This window comes from Falco peregrinus, chromosome Z (assembly GCF_023634155.1).
Source record: "Falco peregrinus isolate bFalPer1 chromosome Z, bFalPer1.pri, whole genome shotgun sequence".
Lineage (NCBI taxonomy): Eukaryota > Metazoa > Chordata > Aves > Falconiformes > Falconidae > Falco > Falco peregrinus.
Genome location: NC_073739.1, coordinates 70,057,189 through 70,083,429, shown reverse-complemented (window position 1 = coordinate 70,083,429; position 26,241 = coordinate 70,057,189). Strand labels below are relative to the sequence as shown.

Below are 26,241 nucleotides of genomic sequence, written 5' to 3'. Positions count from 1 at the left end.
GCGCCGCGGGGCATGCCGGGTAGCCCGGGGCGCCGCGGGGCATGCCGGGTAGCCCGGGGCGCCGCGGGGCATGCCGGGTAGCCCGGGGCGCCGCGGGGCATGCCGGGTAGCCCGGGGCGCCGCGGGGCATGCCGGGTAGCCCGGGGCGCCGCGGGGCATGCCGGGTAGCCCGGGGCGCCGCGGGGCATGCCAGGAACTGTGGTTCCCCCGGGAGCGGCTCCCGGCTCGGGCGCGAGGGAGAGCGCTGCGGCGGTGGCCGTGCCGGGGAGCCCGGCCTGCACGAACCGGCCGGCCGGCACCCGGGCACCGCAGGCGGGCCCAGCTCGGTAAACGGGTGCCGCGGGGTTGAGGCCGGCTGCGCTGTGCCCCGCTGCTCGGCGAGGGGCGCGGCCGTGAGGCTCTGGGTAAGCCCGGCGCGAAGCGCTCCCGGCAGCGCGGCCCGGTGACAGCCGCCAGCCCGTGGTCGCCGCCTGCTGCTGCCGCTGCAGCACCGCGAGGTGACGGGAGAGCGGGGCCGGCAGCCGCCCGTCACTCACGGCTCGGCGGCACCGGCGGCTCGTCGTGAGAACAGCCCCCGCGGGCAGGGCGGCTCCGGGCGGGCAGCGCCGCAAGCGACCGCGCACGGGCGGAAAGGAGGCGCGTTCCCTAAAGGCAGCAAAATGTAGGACAGGCGACAGGGTCCAAAGCTACTCGCAGGTTCGAGAGGCAGGCACCGAGAAAAAACCGCCTCGCGGTGCGTGGAAGGTGCGGGGCAAGCGGAGTCACCGCTGGCAAACGGGGACTTCTGTACCCGCGACTGCGCTCCCTTCTGCAGCAAAAGGGTTTATGGGATCTACAGGGAAACGGGGCCCAGCCTGCCTAGCTGGGAATTCTGCAGTAATTTGTTGTTGTCATATTGCTACCTACTCTAAAATTGCAATTGCAGTTGTTTTTAAAACAAGTATACCAGTCCCTGTCTGTTATTTTTAACATACATAACACTAGGAGACAGCACGCACAGTTTCAAACAAGATGGTTCAGTAGTCCACGTTTGCTTAGTTTTAATTTTTCAAAGTTTAAAAAGTTACACAGTTATAAACAAGCATTTCTGCCATTCAGCATTGTCAGAAGAAACTAACATAGGAAGTAGGCACATCTTAGTTAACAGGACTTCATATCTTACAATGGTAACCAACCAGTAAAATAAAATTTATTTCCAAGTTTGTATTAAACACTTAGATCAAGACAAATGATTTTTTTTAAATGTTGCACCACCAAGATGAATTTTGTTATCTATTACCTTGTGAGTTATATTGCACATGGACAATTTGGTTCATCTACGTTTTTCAAAAAATTACAATACAAAGGCAAGATAATTCGATGTACTCCAACAGGAGGAAGCTTGGGAAAACAGAGTAACATACTTGACCGATGTGTTATTTGCATAAAATGCCTCCTTACAACCCTGGCAGCTTTCTTAGTGAGGTTCTGTTTCACAGCCTATTGGCAGATAGTAGCACAACGCTAAAAAAGGTGTGCAAGATCAGTACGAACATGTGAAGAAAGCAATTTCAACAGCAAGATCTACAAAGCATAGGAAAGTCACACAACAGACATCTGTTCTTAGTTCAACTAGGCTGTCAGTCCCCCTTTCTCCCTCCCCCATGCCCTATAAAAAACTCAGTTCAATCATAAAACTTTTGGCCATCAAAACTGTTATCATACCAATAAAGTTTACTTTATTTAAAACTACATATACAGTACAAGTCTGCCAGAAACTTACTTTAACCTCCAAATACCAAGACAAAGGAAAAATCGTGGTTGTCTTAATGCACAAGAGGGCCAAAAAAGTATATAAAAATTAAAAGCTATTTGCAGCTTACCACTTTGCCTTTGTGGTCAGCATTACAAGGAGCAGATACCATTTAAAAATACTTAGATTAATATATGCAAGAATGACCCCAAAGCAGTTCCAGATGAGGAATTACTAGATTTAAAAAACCTGTGCGTTTGTTACATTTGTGCAAGTGCAATATTTAACAATTTCAAACTAAAAGGGTAACAAAAATGAACACACCAATTTATTCAGCACATCAGAACCAATTCTTACAAGACTAAAAACAGGACTTAAAACTAGAATTTGCAGCTGGTCCCTCATGTGACATCTCAATCTCAGGAGTTTAAACCCAAAGCTTAATGCAAGGAAAATCTTTCACTTTGAGATGCAGTAATACAACCTCGCATTACAGGGACCGTGTGTGAGGATAAGGAACTGAAGTTGTAACTTGTACCTACATACTAGACAGACCACACAATTGCCCAGTTCAGAACACAGTTATAGCTGTTCTGGGGCTTAAAGCAGCTTTATGTTTCTTCAGCTTCCATGCATGTTCATAACATGAACTTCTGGACTGAAGCCAGTTGGCCTGGATTAAACTTTACATCTGTAGCTAGCAGTTTTCCATGGCTGAAGTATCAGTCATTGGCAAGAATCCCCATATATTTTAAGAGTCCAGGTTTCACTGTTCATAGTAATGCCATGATTTCCAGTCTCTCCCTGGGAGAGCAACCTTTCAGAGTAGGTAATGAAGTTTATTTTGAAGAGAACCTTAATTCTTGAGTGCAAAACTAAACATTTTATAACATATCATTTATGTTTTAGTGCTAGATGAAAATGGAACTGTAGCTAATTACCTAAGAGTTTGCAAGAGAATGTTTTTGTGCAAGTACTAGCTGTGGTTTTAACATAAGGTTCATTTTTCTCCCTGAAACATTGCAAAAATCATTAAATGCAGAAGGATTTACATTACTGGTAATTGCAATTTACTGTTGAAAGCTTTTTGAATATTACCACTCAAGTTGTCATGATCAGTTTTCAATGTTCAACTGAAAAGTTAAGACTATTTAATTTCACAATTAATTCAAACAAAGTTTGCTATAAAGGGTGGCATAGGGAAAAATAACCTATATATGTAGTTTCAACTGCAAATGAATTCTATATAGTATATGCTAACAAGTTCTAAACAGCTGTTTCAAAGTGTCAACATAATTTTTTAAAAACTGACAATTTCAGATTCTGAAATAGCACACAACAGCCCTTAGGCCATGCTTTTAATTACATCCATGTCTTTCTAAGGAACAGGATTCTCAGCTTGCCATAGCAGCAAGGACCTGCTATGCTGCTACACCATCAGGAGCTTGCTGACAGTTCTCCTTCACAGAGCAACATTTTGTTCAGTTCATGGGGTGCCAAGTCTTCTCAGCATTAAGTTTCTAACAGTTGTTGTGGACTCACTTGGACTCACAGCCCACTGGATTTCACCCTTGGTGCATTACAGAGCACCTACATGCTTTTCTGACTGGTTAGATCTGCATGCATTTAATAAATTTTTCAGCTGTTAGAAGTAGTACATTGTAACATGTGATTCTCTATCATTTACTGTCAAATAAGGGGGAAGAAACACAGCAGTTTTAACACATTACTGTTGGAAGATTTTGACAGTTCTGAGTCACAACTGTAGATGGTGGACCAACAAGTCATACTTAGGTCACTGAAATAGTAAATGTACATTTACAGTGCATCAGATGTATGCATTACCAGTGAAAAAACCAAGAAGCTCTGTCTAACTTAGACGTTATATGCAGCCTAATGTGCACTCAGTGTAAAATGTTATAAGCTCTGCCCCAAGGGCATGTGATTTCCTGTACCTGTATTATGCTATTTGACAATGGATAATCAGAATTCACTCCAGCTTCAAAATAATATACATTAACTGCCAATAATCTCAATCCCTGTGCAAACTGCATTCTGCAGCTAGTTTTTCAGCGCCATAGTTAATTTAACTTGATTATAATTGGAAGCATCTGACTATGATTTAGGCATGCTTATTGCTATAAAAGAAATGAGCCCATCTTCAAAATTATTGTGCAAGTATTTTAATAAGGTTTGCACACATCTCAAAAAATTCTATTGTATGACTCCCTGGTCTTGGAGTTAAGTCAGCTGTAGAAGAGTCAAGCGAAGAGCTCACTGACGAGGTAAGGGATGCATCTGCAGATTTTCCTTGCACATCAGCATCTGAGTCTTTTTGACAGGATCTATAGTTGCTCACAGAACCTGATCTCTGTGGAGTTGCAGTCCCAGACTTCGCTTCAGTAATTTCATCTGAGGGGGCAAGGGGAGTGAGGAAGAAAGTTAGGTACCAGTATCAAATCAGTTACATGAACAGCAAACATCTTTACCTTCTCACACTTCTCAATTTGGTTTTTTAAAAATCTTGATTACTACACAGAGATTGAAAAAGCTGTTTATATTTGACACAAAATAAAAAGCTTATAAATCTATTAATACAGAAGCAAGTGTCCTTAAGCAAATTATTTCTGTGCTCTGAACTGTGCTACAGAACCATTTACATCTAGTTTAGACCAGCACTTGCCATATTTTTCATGAACTAACTTCAGCAGATAATAGTTCCAGTTAGGTTACGTAAACCGAAAATAGGATAGCATCATAAGGTTAGAGACCAGTAACAGTTCAAGTATTTTGTAGATGCTTTTTGCTAGCATCTACTTTATTTTTATTCTGTTTGTTTTCTTTATATTTGGTTATTTATACTTTGTTGTCTTTTGCATTTTTATTATAATTACCTGATACATTAATTGTTAGCATCTATATTAATTTATCCTTCACTTCTGGAAGTTTTTCCCCATAGTATGTTGCACATTTTGGCTGCAGCAGCTGCAGTTTACCATCAGTATGAGGAGGAAACACTTTCATCTTAGAAGTAATGTTTTGCTGAAGTATCTCTGTTCTTACTTTAAGTTCTGAACATGAGTTTGACACCCACATGGCACCAGAAAAATTATTTCCAGGAGAAATTAGTGAAAAGGCAGTCTCTCTTGTGTTCACATCAAAGCTACTTTAAATTACAGCTTGGTAAGAGGGAACAGAGAACAGTTAACTGTGGTGGAGAGAAAGTCAAGTCAAATCAGCCCCACTGTTGGAAGAGAAATGGCAAATCCATGCCCTGGGGTTGTACTCCCTCAAGAGTTGAAGCCAGAACTGCAGCAGGCTGCCCTCCCCCCCAGCTGCATGGCTCCAAGCTGTCATCTCCCCTCCAACAGGGATGACATTTATCCTATACCGCAGTGTGTCTGTTACAGATTTGTTATAAGTTAGAATTAACCACATTTGATTTTATAGAAACACATTTGATTTTATGGAGTTATTTTAATAGGAATATAGTTTTAGTGGAATTCGTGTTTGCATAGCAACCAACAGCTACTATGAAATCCTCTGTACAGCCCCGTACCAAGGCCGAAGGGATTGGTCAGAATCACCTAGTAAGAATGTTTAGAACTTAGATAACAGACTTAAGATTAAAGATGATTGTTTATATGTAACCTAGGAGAATGTACTAAAACGTCAAAATGTAGAATTAATGGGAACTGGGGACAGTCGAGTGAAGCAACTCCTAGTTACCTGCCAAGAAACAGTTACCTTAAGTAAAAGGTAATTCCGGCAGAGGGAGATCAAAACCACCGACTCATGTACCACCTCATTTCCAGACCTTTCTAACCTTTACCGTGCAGAATCGGATATGGGAGGGCAGTATGTTAATGATTTTTGGGAAATACTATGTTTATGCATGAATACTTAATGAATATGTATGAATGAGTTCTATATAAGGTACATTATTTTGAAACTTGGTGTGCGTTGATCGTGAGAGGACTCACTCATGCACCCGGCCGTCAATAAAGAAGTGTGTGCTTATCTACATCACATTGGTAAATTCTTTATTCCAAGATTTCGGTAACAGGTCAGTACAGGAAAGTGACTGTTAGTCCCCTGTATCGCGTACCCCTGGATCCAAGCAAGCACCTGTATTGCTGGAAGGAATGAGGAAAGAACTGCACTGCTTTAGCCACCCTACACTGCAATCCAGCCACTCCAGTAAATCCTTTTTCCATGTCACATTTTTTCCTAGGCATGTCATCTACACCACTGGCTGTGGGCAATTCTGCTTTAATCTACTATGCCCATCAACAAGCACTGTGGCCAGTCTGTATTAGCTCCTCCATTTTCAGAAAGGTACCCAACTGGGATATGTATGCTGTGCTACTGTCACTAAAATCCATCCTTCTACAGGGTAGACCAACTGCTTTCAAGACTTCAGCTACTGCAAGCATACAACTCCTATCTCAAGTTTTGTCTACTAGTATCATTGGTGGGTTGACTGCCTGGCAGCTAATACCTCAGCACAGCAGGGAAGGAAACTGGAAAGGCAGAAGTGAGGAAACTCATGGACAGAAATAAAGATAGTTTAATAGGAGGAAGAAAGAAAAGGGTGTGTGTGTGTGAAATGGATGCAAAGGCAACCACCCACCACCTCTCCACAGCAGACCAATGCCCAGCCAGTCTCAAGTCTACCCTCCCCAAAGGCCCATCCCCTCAGTTTCTTTGCTAAACTTAACATTATATGGCTAGAATACCCCTTTAGCCAATTTGGCTCAGCTGTCCAGGCTGCATTCCCTCCAAACTTCCTGCTCATCCCTGGCCCACTTATTGGGTGTAACAGATTGGGGAAAAAGAAAGACTAGATACTATGGCAAGAACAGCTCGGCAACAGCCAGAACACTGGTGTAATCAACACAATTTTAGTCACAGATCCAACACACAGCACCATATGGGCTGCTGTGAAGAAAATTAACTCCATCTCAGCCAGACTCAGTACAGCAGTGAACAGTCCAAGTCAAATTTAAATGCCTAGATGCCAAGTTTTATCTTCACTAGGAGGTGTTTTTTACATGCTTACTTAAGATCTAAATCAATGTTTAAATTCGGGAGTGAGGCTCCAAGGACAGTTTAGGATGATCCAAATCTCAGCTCTCACAAACCTGTCCCCTTTTGCACTTAGTGGTGTTAGTGCTCATGCAGACAGAAAATGGAGCAGCTCAGGAGTTGATAGAGCTAAAAATCTGTTATTTAAAGAATGAAACAGCTAACCATCTGATCACAGGAAACTTGACCAGGAAGGAATAAAGAAACACTAATACAGATCTTGATCAGCTTAAACTTAAGGACAACAATTCACTTCTAAACAAGAAAATTAAGACATTTGCATTTAGAATGATTTGCTGTACAACTCCATTAACTTATGTTAATGTCTTCACATACCATCAATGCTACGAAAATCCAGTAAGTACGTCCTGCTATCCACCTGATACAACTGTAGACTCATTTTGGAATATGCACTTGTTACTGGATTCTTCCTTCGAACACGTAGATAGTATGGATTTACAACCTAGTACAAAAGATCTGAGTTAGTTACCAGAACTGCTTGAAAAGCACTGCATATTTTTTCTGCCAATTCAACTCACTGGTATTATCAAGTGATTTCAGGCTTACCTGTTAAGAGTTGTGGGGGTTTTTAGCCAACAGAAAAACATTCCTATAGCCCCATTAGAAAAGTTAGACACAGTAGCAAAACTTTTTTTCCTGTCAGCATGACTAGCTTCCCCCCAAACCCTTTTTGCATGGCAGCCACAAACAGTCTGCACCAGCATATGACATTTTCCAGCACAGAACATGGTTTGAGACTTCCAGGCTGTGTAACTACACAGCTCAAACAAATCTGCTGTTGGTCTCCTGTAGAGATCCTTTATTCTTTTACCTTCCATTCATAATCCAGTTGTTTAATTGCTCGACAAACTTCAGCCATGATATCATTTGGTCGACTCTGACTCCTTATTCCCAAATGCCACTTTGCTCTTCTTACACCTTGGTGTTTGGATTTCTGTGGATTCAGCTCATCAAGAGTATGGCGGGGACGGGGTGCTTCAGCTACTAAAAATGGCACTCTCTCAGGATGAGGGCGAGACAGGTGGTGATCATCAAGAAAAGAATCTGGTGGGCTGGTAGCCAAGTAGAAGTCTTTGGCCTCATTCATTATTCTTCTATTATCTATAATGAGGTGGTAAGCAACTGCTAAAGGGTCCTGGTGATTTCGGCTGTACAGACAACTTAACACTTCCTCTTCAGTGCATTCAAATTTCTCACACACTTCTTTTAAGGCTTCATCATCAATCATGGTAGAACTATATGAGGGGTCTTCAGGAAACAAGTATTTTGGAAGGTCCTGCTTAAACCATTCATGTTCCCTAGATTTAAAAATAAAGAGTCTGAGTGTTACATATGTAAACCAAACCTTTTCAATATTAAATGTTTATTTTTTTAATCTGTACAACAATCACATTTGTCAGTCCAAGTCCCTTCTGTGCAGCAGACAAAACAGTACATAAAGAAAAGTAACCATTACCTTCACAAGGTTTTGCTAGATGTTTTGCAGGTGACAAAAAAATCTTTCTGTAACTTTTTCAGCTACCTGCACTCCAGAAATCTGTGTAACTCAGCTTTTTATATAAATGGTATGCTTTTTACTTCCACTATGTTAGTTCTGAGATCCTTTCAACTGAAATTCTTATACTACCCATTTTAGCTGTCCACCCTCAAGTACATACATAATACAATTAAGAAATGTTGATGAACAATTTTTTGGTAGATGTCTGGACACGGATTTTTGAACACTGAAGTCACATGCTCCCCATCCCCAACAAGCTGCTTATCTTTTCATTCAAAACACCCCTAGCTGTTGTTCAAGACTTAAAAGGGTTGAGGGAAGCTATAGAGGGGTCAACCTGGACCTCTTCACTATGGTACCCAACAGCTGATATTCGTAAGAGAGAAAAGGAAGGACACAGAAAGAAGCAAATACTGACCAGGAAAAATGATTGTTTTGTGTGTCTAGACTAAGCCGCTTAACTAGCCAAAGGATAGAGCATGATGCTAATCTTGAAAGCGTTCTAGCCTGTAGGATAAAGATGGCTACAGGTTTAAGAGCAGTTATATGGATGTCATGGTTTAACCCCAGACAGCAACTACATACCACACAACTGCTCACTCAATTCACCCCAGTAGGACGTTGAGGAAAATCAGAAGTGAGAAAGAAACTTGTGGGTTTTTCCATAGCTGAGACACAGGCCTGTATGAAGGAAGCAAGATTCTCTTTGAATTCTCAGTTTGCTGGCCAGCCCATCCACAATTGCTGCCTCTATGTCTGTCCAGCTTGTCACCAGGGTGTTGGCATATGACATCAGTGCCCTTATGGGACATCAGTTGCAATTATAGCAACATGGACCATGTGCACCAGATTTCATCCAGGTCTTGAGATACCTGGCTGTCATGCAGGCCACTACAGATCACCCCCATGATGACTAATTCCCTCAGACACTGGATACTTCCCTCAGTCGTGGTCCCTTTGCTTAGAGAATATGAAAGATCTTCCTTGAAGAGATAGCGGTCCTTGACCCTCTACAGGAGTCACCTCCTAAGACTGAGGACTCCCCTTTTACAATCCCTTTATCAATGGCCTTATCTCTAGCGAGGAATTCCAGCTGCTGGGCTTCCTTACCTGCTAATTCTTGACTACTGGTCCCAGTATCTCAGCATCAGAGTAACTAGCTGAGAATTTGCTTTCCTAGTTGAGGTCTGAAATATTTTTTCCTTAACTTGCAGCTCACTCAGGCATAGGGATCAAGTGTTTTCTGTCTGCTCTGCTGCAGAACAGGCTGCCTCTTCTGATTCTCTCTCCTGCTCCTCCTAGGAGAAGCTTTTTCATCCCTTATGAAATGAGTTGACTTCCACTTTGAGTGTTTCTTTTTAACTATAGGAGCAACTTACACAGTTGAAGGCTGTGTCTCTGGCCTAGTCACAGCCTGTTGGTGTATTTTCAGATCCAAAGGCCTTCTCTTTTCCTCGAGAGTGCTTAATAGTGTTCAGTAGGCGCAGGCCAGGCTCCAGCACAGTGCAGTGACTCTTTGGAATAGCCAGGGCATCTTTTTCAAATATTGTATCACTTTATCAGGACCCCACTTGTTTGTGTGTGAAGTCCCAGACTACTGGAGGTGACAAACTTTCTAGGTATCTGCCCACATTCTCCCAAATGCCTTGCCATCCTTAACCACACTGCTGTCGGGCCTCATGATATTCCTAAATAGCTTGTTAACCTCAGAAAAAGCTCAATCAATATTCTTAAGAAATACCAGTAGAAGTATTTTGATTACTAAAGGATGTTCAAGACACTGAAGAGCTATTCTATCAAGGGATAAAACATTACAGAAGGTGAAGATGCCATTCTGTATTTCCTCCACAAAAAAAACTGTCTTGAACAAAGAAGTGTAGTTAATTGTCCCTATGAGATGGTACCCAAGGTACATTAACAGCTTCACTACAGACCCCAACTACCAGATTAAGCTAAAGCACTCCATTTTAGTAACAACTCTCCCAAGCAAAACATTACTAAAGCACTACAGAGCACAGGAAACTGCAAAAGCCAAAAACCAGTCTTTAACACATACAGCAAAAAAGGGAATATGGCACAGATCAGAAACTAGTATTGAGAACAGATAAATCAATATTGTGAGCAGCAACTGTTAACAGGTAATAATTCTAAATTCCATCTAATATGCTGTGGTCAAATATGTTATCAAACCCTTCGAGCCTCACATTGGGCACCAAAAAGACCTGTTACCATTTAACACCAGCCAGCAATTAAGCACCACACAGCCACTCCCTCACTCCTCCCCAGTGGAATAAGGGGCAGAATAGGAAGTGTAAAAGTGAGAAAAACGTGGGTTAAGTTTGAAAATTAGAAAGCATTTTTTAAAAAAGGTTTGTAAGGAGAAGAAAAAAAAAAAGAGGGAAAATAAAACCCAAGACAGACAAGTGGTGCAAACTACAGCAATTGCTCACCACCAACTGACTGATGCCCTGCCATCAGCATGACCATGAGCAGCAGCCTACCTCGCCAACCTCCCTCCCAGTTTTATTGCTGAGTGAGCATAATGCCATACAGCATGGAATCCCTTTGGTCAGTTGGGGTCAGCTGTCCCAGCCATATCCCATCCCAACTTCTCGTGCAACCCCAGCCTACTTGTTGGTGGGGTGGTGTGAGGAACAGAAAAGGCCTTCACACTGTGTAAGCAATTCTCAGAAGTAACAAGCATCCACATGTTATCAACACTGTTCCCAGCGCAAATCCAGAACACAGCCCTATACAAGCTACTATGAAGAAAATAAATGCTATCCCAGGCAAAATCAGTACGATGGACCAAGCTCTAGTCAGTGTGAGCCTAAGAACATGTCTCAGCACAAATGAGTTGAGTAAAACAGACTTTCATCAGAAGCAACCAATTAATTCAGAAGCAGAAAAAGCTTCTCCTGTACCACTAGAAAGCACATACCTAGCTGGATGACCGAACCCAGAGGAATATTTTGTTACCATTCATGGCAGTGGGCCCCTCCCCTTGCATGTATACATGCACCTCTCTAGAAGAATTAGGGTATTTAATCCAGCTCAGTTTGTCCTTTAAACTATAAGGTGACATGTCTTATGGCTAATAGAACAGAACTGTTTAGGATTCAAAAACCAACCATGCTCTGTAACCAACCTTTTTCAACATCTTTTTCACACCACTTCTCTTCCAGACATACTTGACTGACTAAGTTCCTATCCACGATGGTTTACAATGCTTAGTTCTCACAGTGCTCCTATTTCTGCAAGGAAGTACTTTCCATGGTAATAAAAGTAGCAAGAGATGACTGTACCACTGGCTTTGTCCTACTGAAAGAACATGAACACTGCAGACTTACTACCTTAGTAAAAATGCTTCTTTTATGGTTTTAAGTTAGGAAGTGTATCAGAGCTCTCTCCTTAGAGCTTCTTATAAAGGAAGCAGGAAAACATAACTAAGCTGCTATGTAATGTAATGTCTATCAGCTACCAATTTTTTATTTTTTTACATTCAACCCACTGCACACTTGTCAAAGCAGTCACCTTCTCCAGAATCTCTCTCCTCTTTGAATCTGGAGCCTACAATGGCTATCTGTACCTATAAACTTTAACTTACCAGTATTCAATGCGGTAACTATCACTTACACAAATTCATGCTAAGGTTTTGAAGCTAGAAAGTTTTATTTTGCACATGGAATATTCAGTCTTAACAGATGATTCTTCAGAGTCCAAAGAATTACAAATAAAAGCAGTAGTTAGATTAAGGAGCCATAACTTCCTTTCAGACATTCACAGTACAGAATAGTGGGGTTTAACAGCAATGAATTTTTTGCCCAGAGAAGTCAATACATTATATTTTTTGCAAACTGTTCTACCGTTAAACAGCTTTGCTGTAACAGTCTTAAACCAGCAGTTTCTCAGAATTGCTATATGTCATGTATATAATTTGTTCTACTGTGACCTCCAATAGACACTTCATTGGCCACTGGAAATCAGAAGCATCAGAGCTAAAGCCAAACCACCAGACGTTGAATTTTTCATCTCAGTCTATAAAACATGGACAAGCTATATGAACAATAGTTCTGTGTATCTACTCTGAGATTATCATTCCAGCATCTTGTGATCAGACACCAGTTAGTGTTTTACCTAATGTCTCTGATTGTTGCTCTCTTCATTGGATCGACTTGCAGCATGTGCTTCAGAAGACTAATTACCGATGGATTCAGGTACTGAGGGGTATAAAAGATACCATCACATATCTTCTTAAAAAGGGTTGGCACGTGATCATCATCAAATGGAAGCGTTCCACATAACAAAGCATAGAGAATAACCCCACTGCTCCAAATATCTACTTCTGGACCTGCATATAATCTGGGAAAGAGTTAGCCATTAGAAATTTGCGTTTAATACATTTAAGTTTATATTTATTTCCTCTACTTTCTTACATTCTATCACAATAATTAAAAGCGTATACACTTAGGACAACTAATCTGCAAGTACTATACCATTTCATTTGTATGCCGTGCATCCTCCTTTAAATATATAAGATACAAGCATGTAGTAGTTTTCTCCTCTACTGTATAACAATAACCTACAAATGCAATTTAAGGCAATGGCAAACTGAAATAAATTCGCAACTACTAAGAAAGCTCATGTCGTACATTGTTACCACTGTTATAATGGAACCTGTGCAACACCATCTATCCTCCAAATCTGGGAGGCTGAAAAGTTTGACTAGTCCATATAGCAGAACTTGTCACATGAATAAAAAAGACATTTGGCTTCCAGTCAAGAGAGGCAGCATTAGGGTGGGTAACAAAGCAGCAGATCTGACAATCATAAGATTCCAAAAAAGGCAAAGTTACCTTATGATTAAGCATCTACCCTGCAGCAGTTATTTCCCTGCTACTCAACTTCACACCAGACTTTTGCCTGTAATTCTAGCCATACCTCTACTTCCAAGATCCCAGCTGTAAGTAAGATTTTAAACCAATTCAGGCCCACTGTACATACTGGATTTGGGGCATTAGAAATGACCTCCACCTTACAGGAGGTATTGCAAAATTAGGTCACAGAAGCCTTAAGTACTCATGAAAAATTATCAAGACAATTAAAAGGTCAGCCCACAGTTTCTCAGGATCAAGCTTGTCCACTGAAGTAGCTTTACAGCCTTTAGAATCAAGCAGCAAAATGGATGAAATACATGCACACATGCATCCGATATTAAAGAAACTACCTTCCTGAAATTACTTCTGGTGCAGCATAGTTAGGGGAACCACAGCTTGTTCTTAAAAATTCTCCATCTGACATCATATTTGATAGACCTGAAAGTATATAAAAGTAACTACTAAAAATTCAGACAGCAAAATTATTTCACACTGCATATTCCACTTAGAACAAACAACTAGTAATTCAAATCAGAAAATTAACATATTTATCTCAGTAAAGAAATAACATTGTTTGGAATTACTGATTTTTTTTATATAAGTGTGCTACATAATCTTTCATTTAGTTTACCAGATGAGTAACACCAATCCATTGTTGCACATGACCTAGAAAAATTTGAGAACACATTCATTCCAAGACAAAAAAACAGTCTGATCTGGATGACACAGGCATGACAGAACACAGTTGCTCTAAGGGAGATGGAGCAGCACAGCCAGATACAATTTTGGTCATTAACAAGAAAATCTTAATAACCACATTTATTTCGAAATGCAAAAGTAAAAGATGATACCAGAGAATTGCCTAAAAATCTTTAAGAGGTTATACAGAGTAAGGAGACTGAGGAGTACACATGACTTCACCACAATTTAGACATCCACACTGCTCAGCTGGTTCCTGAATCACTGCATTTCAGTAGTTTGGTTTTAGATATTCCATTAGCAATTACCGAAGTGTACTTTAGAACTAAGCCATCTTCATTCACCAGCCCTCAGTACAGACTAATATTAGTAAAGAACTACCACTTAAAGAATAGCTGTGGATAATATGTTCTAGTTTCCTCAGTGCTGCATGATCAAGACTACCATAAGCCAGAGAACTCCATCTCAGAGGTGGAATTATGCCCTTTTATGGGAGAAAGGGAAGGGAGTGGGAGATGAAAGAGTACAGCTTGGTTAGCTTTCATATTCTAATACACGAAAGCTTTTATTAAGCTCTTATTTAATACACTAGTCACAACTAACTGAACACTACAGCTTTGCTGATAAACTTAAGTTACAGGAATACATTTCTATAAGTTACTGTACTTGATTTCTTTACCACATAAGCAGTTTCAGCCAAAGCATTCTGTATACACAAGAAATCAATACGATTCCCAGTGCTCACATACTGCAACACCATACTTACAAAATATACTTAAAATACTCAGCATTACCTTAACACCTTTCCTCAAAGACCTCGAAATGATTTACAAGGGCAGGTATTATCCACTATAAGAGATATATCATGATGTAGCAGTATGGATACCTTACTATGCTTATATGGCAAGTTTTCCTGATTCACATAGTTCCAAGAACTAGCTCCCAGTCTTCTTAGCAGCTGTTCACAGCTAGTATATAGCTGCCTAATTAGAAAGCTTAATTGTTTATAGCAAAAAAAGCATGATTTGCAAGATTAACTGCTCTTACTTTATTCCCAATTTCTCAATCACATATTTGGAGTTTTTGAAGTGATTTTAGAGTAGTTTAATAGGAGGACTAGTGTATTCTACTACAGCAATGTAGTTCTTAAATATGATCAATTGCCCTTGCACTGTACTTCCAAGAGAGCTAAGCATCTACATTTTACAGATGGTGAAACAGGCAATAGGAGTAAATTTTGAAGTAGAAAGGTCAGGAGATAAACCTATTTAGCATTTCAGAGAAAACTGTTACACAAAACCAAATAAATCCATTCACAATTTCACCCAGTTACCAAAAATACCTAAAAAAGTTTGAGGAAAACAAGTTCTACACATGTGCAAAAACATCATTTTGCTTTACATTCATTCTCCTCAGGTTTTTGTATTGTGTCCCACCAACAGGATATTCAAGTGTATACTTTTAATTAAAATATTTTCCGTAGTAATTAACAGGATCTAAACACCAGAAATGCAATCAGATATAACACAGCAATGCTTACCGAAGTCAGCTATCTTGGCATTCATGTGTGCATCAAGCAGCACATTTTCAGGCTTCAGATCTCTATGCACCACCATATGCCTGTGGCAGTAATCCACACCAGAAAGGATTTGCTGGAACAGACGTCTACTTTCCTTCTCATCAAGCTAAGACAGACAAAGGTTTTAAACAATTACAAAACAGTGGAAGATAACTTTGTTTTCATTCATATTAAAGAAAATTCTCCCATGACCTGAAGTTATCATTTATCATTTTTATACTTTTTACAGCAGATTATCAGAACTTGTAACAGAAAGCTTCATAGCTTACACCATTTTGTTAGTACTATAGCTCTAAAATGACTACAACACACCCACAGACTCAAAGCCACTGAAATTTTGTAATGCTTTTGAAATTGGTTAGACAGATGTTACATACTAAGTAACTAGCTAGAAACACTAGCACCCAAGTATTAACTTTGTCTTACCGTAGTATCAACAAACTTCCACATCTAAGCACAGTGTAAGACTTAAGTAGACAAGCTGCAAACATGCAGCACAGAAGTGATACATTTTAGATGCTATTACCAACCTGTGCCTAACCCAAAAATTACAGTTTGTTTTAACAACTAATTAAAAGCATCCTGGCTATCTAGATGGTTTGTCAGAAGTGACTTCAAGAGCTTTCACAGAAGCTATTCCACTAGTAGAAGAGGGTAATAAGGGCACAATGGTAGCTTTGCAGTAATGGGTTATAATGAGGAAATAATTTTCAGCCACTTCAGCTGGATACATATCCATCCAGTCTATACCCAGTTACTGTAAATTAACATACCAGTAATCACTAGAAGAAAAATGCCATGACCAAGTCATACATAAGGATCTGAAATATGTTAACATATTACAATTTTTACTTTCAGAAGAGGCAGTCATAAAGTATATTTTAATTGCTAACAGGAAAATCAATGCTGAATACATAAAAACAAACATTTAACAGAGTGCGACTGGTAACCCCTGCTCGTGTGGTTAGCATAACTAGTGCCATTTTATAAGGCAAGTAGTGATTCTGTGACTAAGCAAGTCACATATTCATGCCCCTTCCCTCATTATCAGGCCCTGAAGGTCTTGTGAACCAAGCAGACAAACCAAAGGGATTTCTTATCATCCCTACCGGCCTCAAGACTCATGAGCACCAGGCTTGATTAAGCCCTTCCTTACCAGCCTTCAAGGTCCCAGGCATCCAGCCAGCCCCAACCCCATCACAGAACAGAGAAGTGTAACTGCACCCAGAGCACTGTCCATACAAATCACACTGTTACAAGTCCGAAGTGGGAAACCTGGACCACAACTGCTGCTAGGCAGTGAGACCCATGACTTCTGGCGGCCAGGGACGACACCACCATCTGTTGCTTCCTCCAGGGGCTGAGTGGGCAGCTCATTCTTTCATATGATTTTTCAGGTCTAGACTGTGATTGTTATATTGATACTGCAAACCACATATGCAGAGTGTCTAGGTGATTAGAAATGACAAGTTGTACTATAAATTCTGTATGATGTGACTTACAAAGTGTACTACATTGATTCTGCTTGTAGAAATCCTGTGCCACTAATCATAAATTCTGTCTACACTAATAATACCATGTTAAGTAAAGCTTTAATTATACCATCCTGCCCAAGGATCCAAAAGAAAAACCTGTCTGTCCCCTCAGTGTCAGGTGACACAGGAATGCTGCAAAAGCAGTAACAGAACACAAGTCACTTATTTGTAGAGTTGGACTGCTTCCTTACCCTTCCATTTTTACAGATATAATCAAACAGTTCTCCTCCTGAAACATATTCCATCACCATGAAAATATCAGTTGGTGTACTGATGACCTGGTACCTGATAAAAGAAGATACCTGTTAGACTACACAGTAAAAGATGCTAGTTACATTGAGTTAAAACTAAAGTTGTGCAGAAGAGTCAGATAAAAGTATTCTTTAAAGTTTTTTTCAGCCAATTTACAGCTACTGAAATGACAATACTTTTCAGAAGCTATCTCCTCTCCTTTGACTATGTGATGTTATCATTGCCAAGGCTAGCAGGAAATTTGTTTTCCATGCCAGGAATATTAGTCACTGTACTTTCAAAGAACTAAGCTTAGTCCAAATGATTTCTATAAAACTATCTGCAGTGCTGCTGCACAGACAGCTTGGTGCAGTGACAAAAGAATTCAGAAGAACTTTGCCAGTGTCTCAAAAATACACACTTTGCAACCTTAACATGCAAAAACCTGACTTGCCATAAAGTGTATTTCAAGACCAGAAAAAAAATACTCTTAATAATCATGAACATAATATTTCAGAGAAAAATACTAATGAAAAATTTAGGTCTAAGTACTGATACTTTAGAGTTAGAATTATTTCAAAACTTCAAAGGTTTGGTATAACTAGTTTATTGCCAAACTCCCCATTTAAGAGATTCCGATTTTGTCCTACATATCCTCCTTACCTAAAAGGGGAAAAAATAAAAACAGCTTACAGCAGCCAGAAGTAATCTTTAATGGAACAAGAAAATGAACACTGGTAACACTTCAGCCAAAATTCAGATATTATATTGAGAAGACAGGAAGTAGCAAAGAAAGAATGTTTCAAGACAGTACACTTACGCCTGCAAATATCCAAACTGTAATAAACAACTGAAATCACACATACACTACAGAACCGCAGTGTTCTTCAAAACACTGATTCCCACAGAAAGGGGAAGATAGACATGCTTCAGCTTACTGAGACAAACTATTCTTGAACTAAACTGACAGCAATGAGTTCAGACTCAAAATGTGTTCACACACAAATGATTATGTGTGCGACGATTTTAGCAGCTTAGTATTATAGAGTAACACTTCAATAACCTCCATACTCTGAGGCAGTTATTTACATGAGATCTTCAAAGTTAGTTTTACCTAAAATCTTATAGTCCAAGATGCTTTACCTTTACCAATTTTCTCTCTAATACCTTGGTTCAAAGTACCTCATGTACTTAAATATCACAGCTAAGACTACTAGAGAAATAGTATTTTAACCCTTTCAATCCAAAAGTTAAATCCATGCTTCTACACAGTCAGAAACATGTTTTTCAAATAAGAAAACATAATAAACTGACTACAGAAATGCACTTTACAACCTTGCTCTTAATAACTCATTTTCAAAGCAGAAAAAGGATCAAATAAAACCAGAAAAAGAAAACTGACATAGCAGCTAAAACCTAAAAGGGATGCTACTAGAAGTATCTATCATGTCATTACCTTTTATATTATCTGTAGCTCTCTGGCCTGTAGGGAAGATCAGTTTTGTGAAAACACATAGGATACTGACTGCATACTTGGAAGCTGGTTACTTTCCTGACAAGACACTGCTAGCAGTATTGCCTTTTAAACGTTTCACATCAGCAAGAACAAAAAGATTATTGCTTAATTATGTTTGATTATAGAAAGCAAAACTTACAGTTTAATGATATGAGGATGCCTGAAGAGTTTGAGGTTCTGAATCTCCCTGCGGATTTTTCCTACAACATCAAGGCTGCGAATCTTCTGTCGATTCAGGATCTTCACCGCAACTTTATGCCCAGTTAACTCATGTTTGCCAACTGCAAGGAAAAAAGAAGTATTTAGCCAGGGTTTTCAATTGCTCTGTAAAGACATTAATTTCCCCATTTCAACTTTAGCCAAGAAAAACAAGTTGTTAGCATTCCACATATCCCCATTATCTGTGGGGAGGTTGAAAAAAATCAGATGGCATGTCATTTCTCCTGCCCTACTCCAATTTCTCCCACAAGTCTATCATTGCAAGATGAATGGGGTATTTAAGAAAAACCTTAAACTTGGCCCTCGGAAGTTTTGTAGGATGAATACTTTTTTGCACTATTGCAAACAAACAATAAATAACTCAAAGCACTGTCACCCTTGCTAATTAGGGAAACCATTTTCTCTCCCTGTGGTTTTGGCTTACTTGGTAACCCACTCAGACATGTTTACCTGCAGCTCTTCTACTTTACGTGCAAGGGCAAGGATCACTCTTCAAGAAATCATGCTATCCTTCCCTCAAGATGCCTGTTTCAGCAATTACACTGACTCACCACTAAAAGTATCTTATCAGTTTACTTGAACATTATTTGTCTGTCCTTGGAGCAGTGTGACCCTATGCAAGCTCCACAGTTTGTGCAGTAAACATCAGAGTTTTATTAAACAAAACAAGTGGCAAAAGCTATAGGAAATGCACAAAATAAAATCCAATCATAACCACAAGTAGTAATGCAAACACACAACCTCATACGTCTGTCAGCTTCTTTCCTACTTCCAGGAGTTTCAATTTCTTTCAGTAGAACACAAAAGTATAAAATACTTCTTAGACAGTTACACTTTTTAAAGTCTTTAACTTTGCAGATGCTCTTGGAAATAGCTGCAAAGTTGCTAAGGATATTCTTCTTAAACCCAACACTGGATCACAGATAAACCACAGAAGATAAGTATCTTTTCCACTAGAAGGTTTCGGTATCTGCATTGGTTTCCATTGCATAGCAAACCATAACTTACATTACTTTCATTTGCCACACTAATTCTTACTTTTTGAAGATAAACCAGACTCCAGGGACACCCAAATGGTTCATCCTTGCCCACTTGAATGGACACCAGACAGACATGTACCAAACACAATACTCACCTGGGTGCCTCCCCACACTTGAGAATTTAAGCTGCTTCAAGCTTTATTTAAACATATCCATGGAAAGCTGTGATAAACACCAGTGACGCACAAAAATCCTTCTGCATCCAATAGATAATTTGGATAGAATTAGCAATCACCTACCAATCTTTAAATCTCATTCCCAACACAAGACTTTACTGCTGCCTTTTGCCTCTGTATTGAGCTAAAAACCAATGCAAGTGAGAAGAAATTCTAAGCAGACAGAGATAACAAGATGATTATTCTTAAAACAAAAAAAAGCCACTGTGTAAAATAAAGCAGCTGATCCAAGTTCCTGTAGGGAGCAAACTAAACAGTGGATTACCCAAGACTGAAGGATCACAATGTGGCATTGAAATGCCTTTTGTACCTGAGAATACAGAAAGGCTCCAACTGCACAGTCAAAAAACACATCCCCTTACTCAGAAGGGCCATTACCTAAAAATGGCCACAATAACCAAAACACTGGATAGGCACATTTGCACTGCCAATGAATGCCTGACAAAGCACACATCCATCACAAGTTTTAGACAGACCACAAAGCATTGGTAGGTGATTACCTAGAACTGTACAATCACATTGTTATTGATTTGTTAATAAGTTAAGATTGATTGACTTTTTGATTGATTGATTTTATAAAATCAATCAATCAAAATGAAAATATAGAAGGATAAGAAAAATTTTAAATGAAACTTATAGCTGCACAGTAAAAGCTGTTATGAGATCTTCTGTACATCCTGTACCAAGGCTAGAAGGGGCTAGAACCATTGTTAAAACTTAGGTAATAACTTTAGGGTTTGAAAGGTTTTTTTATTTGACCAGTCTTCTGTATGTAGAGGTGTATTGAAATGTCAGAATATGAGATTAATGGAAACCGGGGAGAGTTGACTGGAACAGCTTGTAGTTACCTGCCAAGAAATTGTGAACTTTAGTAAAAGGTAATTCCGGCAGGGGGAGATCGTGACCACTGACTCATACCACCTACCCAAATCGTACCACAGACCCATTTCTAGACCTTTCTAAGCTTTACTGCACAGAATCGGATATAGGAGGAGAGTATGTTAATGATTTACAGGAAATATTATGATTATGTATGAATATTTAATGAATATGTATGAACAAGTTTTATATATGGAATCTGATTTTGGGACCTGGCATGCGTTGATCATGAGAGGACTCGCTCACGCACCCGGCCGTTAATAAAGAAGTGTCTGCTTATCTACATCACATTGGTGTCGATAAGTTCTTCATTCTGAGATTTCGGTAACATCACCTATAAGAATTACTTTCTTTCAACCAGATCTACAATTAAAGCAATCACATTCCCCTTGTTCTCCCCTGTTCAAATGTGATTGAACTTTTAAAGGTACCCAACAAATTATACTACCTATGTTCAAACCCTAAGGAGCAATGAATCATTAACACAAAGCATTAGAAAACCAACTTTTCCATTTGAATTACAGTCTTTGCCTATCAATAACGTGAACTGAAGTAAGCCAGAAGTATTTGACAAAATCTTAATCAGTAAGTTAAAATTTAACATTAATTTTTGTTAGTAAGCAAAAAAAGTAGCTTAGAAGCTACCCAAAAAAAAAATCAGTCAGACAGAATGGTTGGGGTTGGAAGGACCTCTGGAAATCATATAGCCATCCTCCCACTAACGCAGGTTCACCTAGAGCAGGCTGCAGTTGCATGCAGGTGGGTTTTGAATGTCTCCAGAGAAAGAGACTTCACAATCTCTCTGGGCAGCCTGTTCCAGCACTCTGTCACCCTCAAAGTAAGGAAGTTTTTCCTCATTCTTTCCTCACTCAGATGGAACTGAATTTGCATCTTCATGAATACATGAATTCACATCTTCCTTTGCTCTACAAAGTAGATTTAAGAAGGTGTTTAATTTAGTAAGTAGCATACATATTTCAGCAATTCTACAGCTTAGGGTATAAATATTCAGTTCTGACATGCACTGTGTTATGAAGTCTCATTTATCAGCCAATTTGTTTCATTTCTGATTTGTCAGTCTAGATGAAAACTGGACTTTCATTAGAACTCAGAAAAACATTAGAAAGCAATTTGCTATAACAATTTATGTTCAATATACAAGGCACATAAGAGGTTCTTGAAAATGCATTTTTCACCTAACAATTTAACAAAACTTGCAGCTGACTGAAACCAATTCTAGCTGTCACAACCTTCAAGACTGTGCCTAAGCCTTGATTTTATTCATTGACTGGAAGAAAACATTTTTTGCTTCAACTGTGTTTGCCAACTTTGAATAAACTCTTGTAATGAAAACATACTGTAGTTTTGTGCAGGTCCTAAAAAGCCTGTTCACTTAGTTTAAAACATTTCAAATTAAATCACCATTTTCTTCAGCAATTTTTGCCTTCCTTTTTAAATTCAATTTAAATTATAACAAACCTAGCTTTTAAAGATATGAGTTTCCAGTAGCCGCCTACTTCAGGAAATAAAATAGTCTTCTTGGAAACGGTTCAAGGTATCTGTTACCAGTAAAACAGCAGACATGAACTGGTAAGACTGCTGACTACTTTTCAATTTAGCATGAAGACAGAACTGAAAGCAAGACCTCATACGGTAACAGCATGTAGAAAAGTAAGCAGCCATTGTTATCTTTCAGAAAGCTACTTTGTATCATCCCTTGACAGAAGTTTTACCTGTAAAAGGAAAGTCTCACAAATTGCAACTAATCAAAATATATTTATGTTAGTCACCCTAATCCTCAACCAGGTCTCAGTCCTTCAAAAGCATCACTGCAGAAAGTTAACTTTACAGACCTAGTATTTCCCTATACTTCTTTAATCTCTGGTAATACCAATTGTCTTCAAGCTTCACGATGACTATGCATAACATCAAGATTTCCAAGACAGTGACAAGAATCTCAAAGCAGCAGTGACTTCTCAACTGTTTCTGTTCAGCATGTCTTCAGTTGCAAACAAAACTGACTATGAGGCCATCCCGAGTAAACACAACACTCCTATGAAATATAAGTACCTGTAATTAAGTTTGTAGAAAAAAAAGCTTAACAAGCATACATCGTGCTTAATGAAACATTTCAGTAATACATCAAACAGCCAACCCCAGGCTCAGATGAAAGCAGTCTTTAAAAGTATGAGCTAAAGAAATGTTTTCAACAAAAAGACCCCAGGAGTTAATGTTGTGCAATGGCATATTGCTGCACAACATCAGATAGCAAACTGATCTTCTCTGTCCATTTCTGGGTCTTTCATCATTGTCTTGACCAACTGACTGTCAACTGACAAAATCTTATCAGTCAACAGAGAAGGAAAATAATGATGATTACCAGAAAACAATCACAGATTGTCTGGTAGTAAATAAAGGAAATACATGCTCAGGAAGAAAACCAGCGCAATATAGATAGAATACTTTATTAAGTACAGCTAAAGCAAGACAGAGTGCATCATGGAGGGGCAAGAGAAAAAAACCCAAACCTTAAACCAATATGTATAAGGAAACCAAGTATTAGTCCATGACCACTAACACTTGCTTCTGAATCCTAAATATATTCTCAAGCCACTTAAGGTATTCTGTATGCAGAATGATGCTGCATTTCACCACTAGGTGATTTCTCCCCCATCCTTAAAAATATGTTCAGATATGCACATGTGTACTCTTCACATAGTCAGTAGTTGCAAAGCAGCCTAAAAGAACATCTAACATCAATCAAATAAGGAAGACAGAGGGGTATTAAGGAAATAGAGCAATAATAAAAATGGCAACTTTTTTTCAGTTAAGTGTTTCAAGCTAAGTGTATTTCATGAAATATTAATAGTAGCAAAGTCCAATAATATACTAAAATTACAACAGTAGCTCCACAAATTGATCATCTTTCCAAGGTTTAATCTTCAGACACATTTTTGCCAATACAGATAAGAACAGCAGTAGTAGTACAACAGCACTTTGAAATTTAAGAGCACACTGGAACATTAACAGGTATGCCAACCTTAGTTTTGTGCAGTGCACTGGCAGACAAAAAAAAACGGCAGCATGCCTTTGACTCCTCCCCTCAACCATTAGTCTCTCCCCGAGGAAAGAGAATCTAATGCCATTTTCTGCCCTATCTCATCTCTCTGTTTACAGAGGTGCTAAATTCCCAAGGAAAAGACTGGTATGGCAGCTGCCAGTGAGGTTCACTGCTCCCCGCTGTGGCTGGGGGTGGCAATTTATAAGCCTGCCTTGAAAAAAGGAGACTCAAAGGGCTTTACTCGCAAAATATTTTCCACTACTTTTCCAAATGTTGTTAGAGATTAATATACTCCGATTTTCTATACATCAGTGATTTCTTCAGGACATACCAATAGTTGAAAGAGCTTGGGTAGAAAACATACAATAGGAACATCTATGCTGAAAAAAAAAGAATCATGTTAAAAGCCAGCCAGCACATTAGACACAACAGGATTAGCCAGGGTTTTTTACTGGTTATAACCATAAGCAATTCATTAAGTTAACCATAAAAAACCTTATGAATAATACAACCTGAATCTAGACCAACTTATTTGTGAAAGAATGTTTTCAATTTGCATTCCCCAATATTTGAACAATTCTCACAAACACCACAGCAGGAGCAGTCTAAGCTAATGCAGTTTTCCCACAGGTGGCGGGCATCAAGGGAAAGTTTAGTTTCTATTTCATTTCTACTAGGCTTCAAGTTTGCAGCATAGTGCCTGCACTCCTACTAGGAAATATTTTTAAAGCCTCAGCTGAAAAAAAACCTTTGATAACCACTGGATCAACTACATTTCACATAAAGTCTTTGCATGTCCGTGCATCAGCTGTGTTGCCAGTTAATCCAACAATTCCAGGCTCATCTTTTTATGCTTATTTCTCTCTTTATAGAGGAAGAAATCTTGCCTTCTTTACCAGGGCAGCAAGTGCCAGTACTTGTGCGGCAAAACGCAACGTACGGGCGGCTCAGGACTCCCCCCTTCCCTCACGTACTGGGCACTACTTTCAATAAATGCAGCATCATTAGTTTCCACTGATTATTTCCGTAAACACAGACGAGACAGACGAGACAGCCGTTCCCGCCGCCGCCGGGCCCCCGCTAACTGCCCCAAGAAGCGCCGCCGCCGGGCCCCCGCCCGGCCTGCAGCCCTCCCCGGCCCTCCGCCCACGCCGCCCCGCACCGCCAGCGCCGCCGCAGCCCGGTGACTCACCCGGCCCGGCGGGAGCGGCGCCGCCCCCGCGCAGCTCGGCCCGCCGCAGCACTCCGGGCGGGAGGCGGAGCGGCGCCGAGCCCGCGCCGGGGCAGCGGGACCCCGGACACGCACGGCCCGCGCCCCGGGGCCCCGCACGCCCTCCTGGCCGGACCTCGGCGGCCGCCCGGCCCCAGTGAGGGGAACCCCGCCGCCCCGCTCGGGCCGTGCCGCTCGCCGCAGCCCCCCCGCCCCGCTCGGGCCGTGCCGCTCTGCTCCGCGGGGCGGGCGGCGGAGCCGCTCCCCGCCGCTCACCTTTGACTTTGCCGAAGGTGCCGACGCCCAGCGTGTCGCCTAGGATGTAGTGGCCGATCTTCACCCGCCCGTGCTCGTGCTTCTGTTTATCCGCCGCCGCCATCTTGCGCCAAGGACCGAGTCTGCGCATAGTGCCTGCCCGGGCCGCGCCGCTGCGCCGGCAGGGGAGGAGCAACCACACAGCGCTCGCCCGCACCGAAACCCGGAAGCGAACCCGGCACTTAAATACCTTCCCGGCCCCCCCCGCGGTTAAACCATTGCGGTGCGCGGGGGGGGCCGGCTCGGCCCAGCGGCGCCCGGGGAGGTGCGGTTCCTGGCGGCGAGGCGGGACTGCGCGGGGGGGGAACGGCCCCCAAAGGCTGCGCAGCGGAGGGAGGGGACGGGGGGGTTGTCCCTGTTTTTAACACCCACCCGAGGAGCTGAGGGGCTTTACCTGTGTTTCAGGGACTGGGGCGTGGGGCGCTCGGGTGCGAGCCTCCCTCCTCGGTTCCCGCCCGGGCCCGCCGGTGCCGGGGGCGGCACAGCCGGCGGGTGTGGGGCGAGGACGCCCGGCTGCCGAGGCTGGCACCGGCGCCGTCGCGGGGCCTGTACCCGCGGGCAGATG

The 26,241-nt window shown here is 41.0% G+C and overlaps 1 protein-coding gene across 1 annotated transcript; it reads right to left on the bottom strand.

The window, feature by feature from the left end:
- Positions 1-1,015: 1,015 nt before the first annotated feature.
- On the bottom strand, positions 1,016-25,850 carry PRKAA1 (protein kinase AMP-activated catalytic subunit alpha 1). Its single transcript, XM_055790248.1, has 9 exons — positions 25,638-25,850; positions 18,916-19,057; positions 17,221-17,314; positions 15,456-15,600; positions 13,567-13,654; positions 12,477-12,701; positions 7,653-8,139; positions 7,157-7,283; positions 1,016-4,144 (listed from the first exon to the last, which is right to left on the bottom strand). Exons 1-9 carry the CDS (start codon positions 25,765-25,767, stop codon positions 3,900-3,902), a joined length of 1,683 nt encoding a protein of 560 aa, XP_055646223.1. The 5' UTR covers positions 25,768-25,850; the 3' UTR covers positions 1,016-3,899.
- Between the last annotated feature and the right edge of the window lie 391 nt (positions 25,851-26,241).

What these genes read in the sequence shown, in the direction of transcription:
- PRKAA1 (XM_055790248.1), bottom strand. Translation starts at nt 25,767, where the DNA reads ATGCGCAGACTCGGTCCTTGGCGCAAGATGGCGGCGGCGGATAAACAG. An exon ending in ATATCTGTAAAAATGGAAGG is followed by an intron (nt 15,601 to 17,220) that starts GTAAGGAAGCAG and finishes TGTCTGTCTTAG; the next exon opens with CTTGATGAGAAGGAAAGTAG. An exon ending in AACTGGATTATGAATGGAAG is followed by an intron (nt 7,284 to 7,652) that starts GTAAAAGAATAA and finishes CTTTTGTACTAG; the next exon opens with GTTGTAAATCCATACTATCT.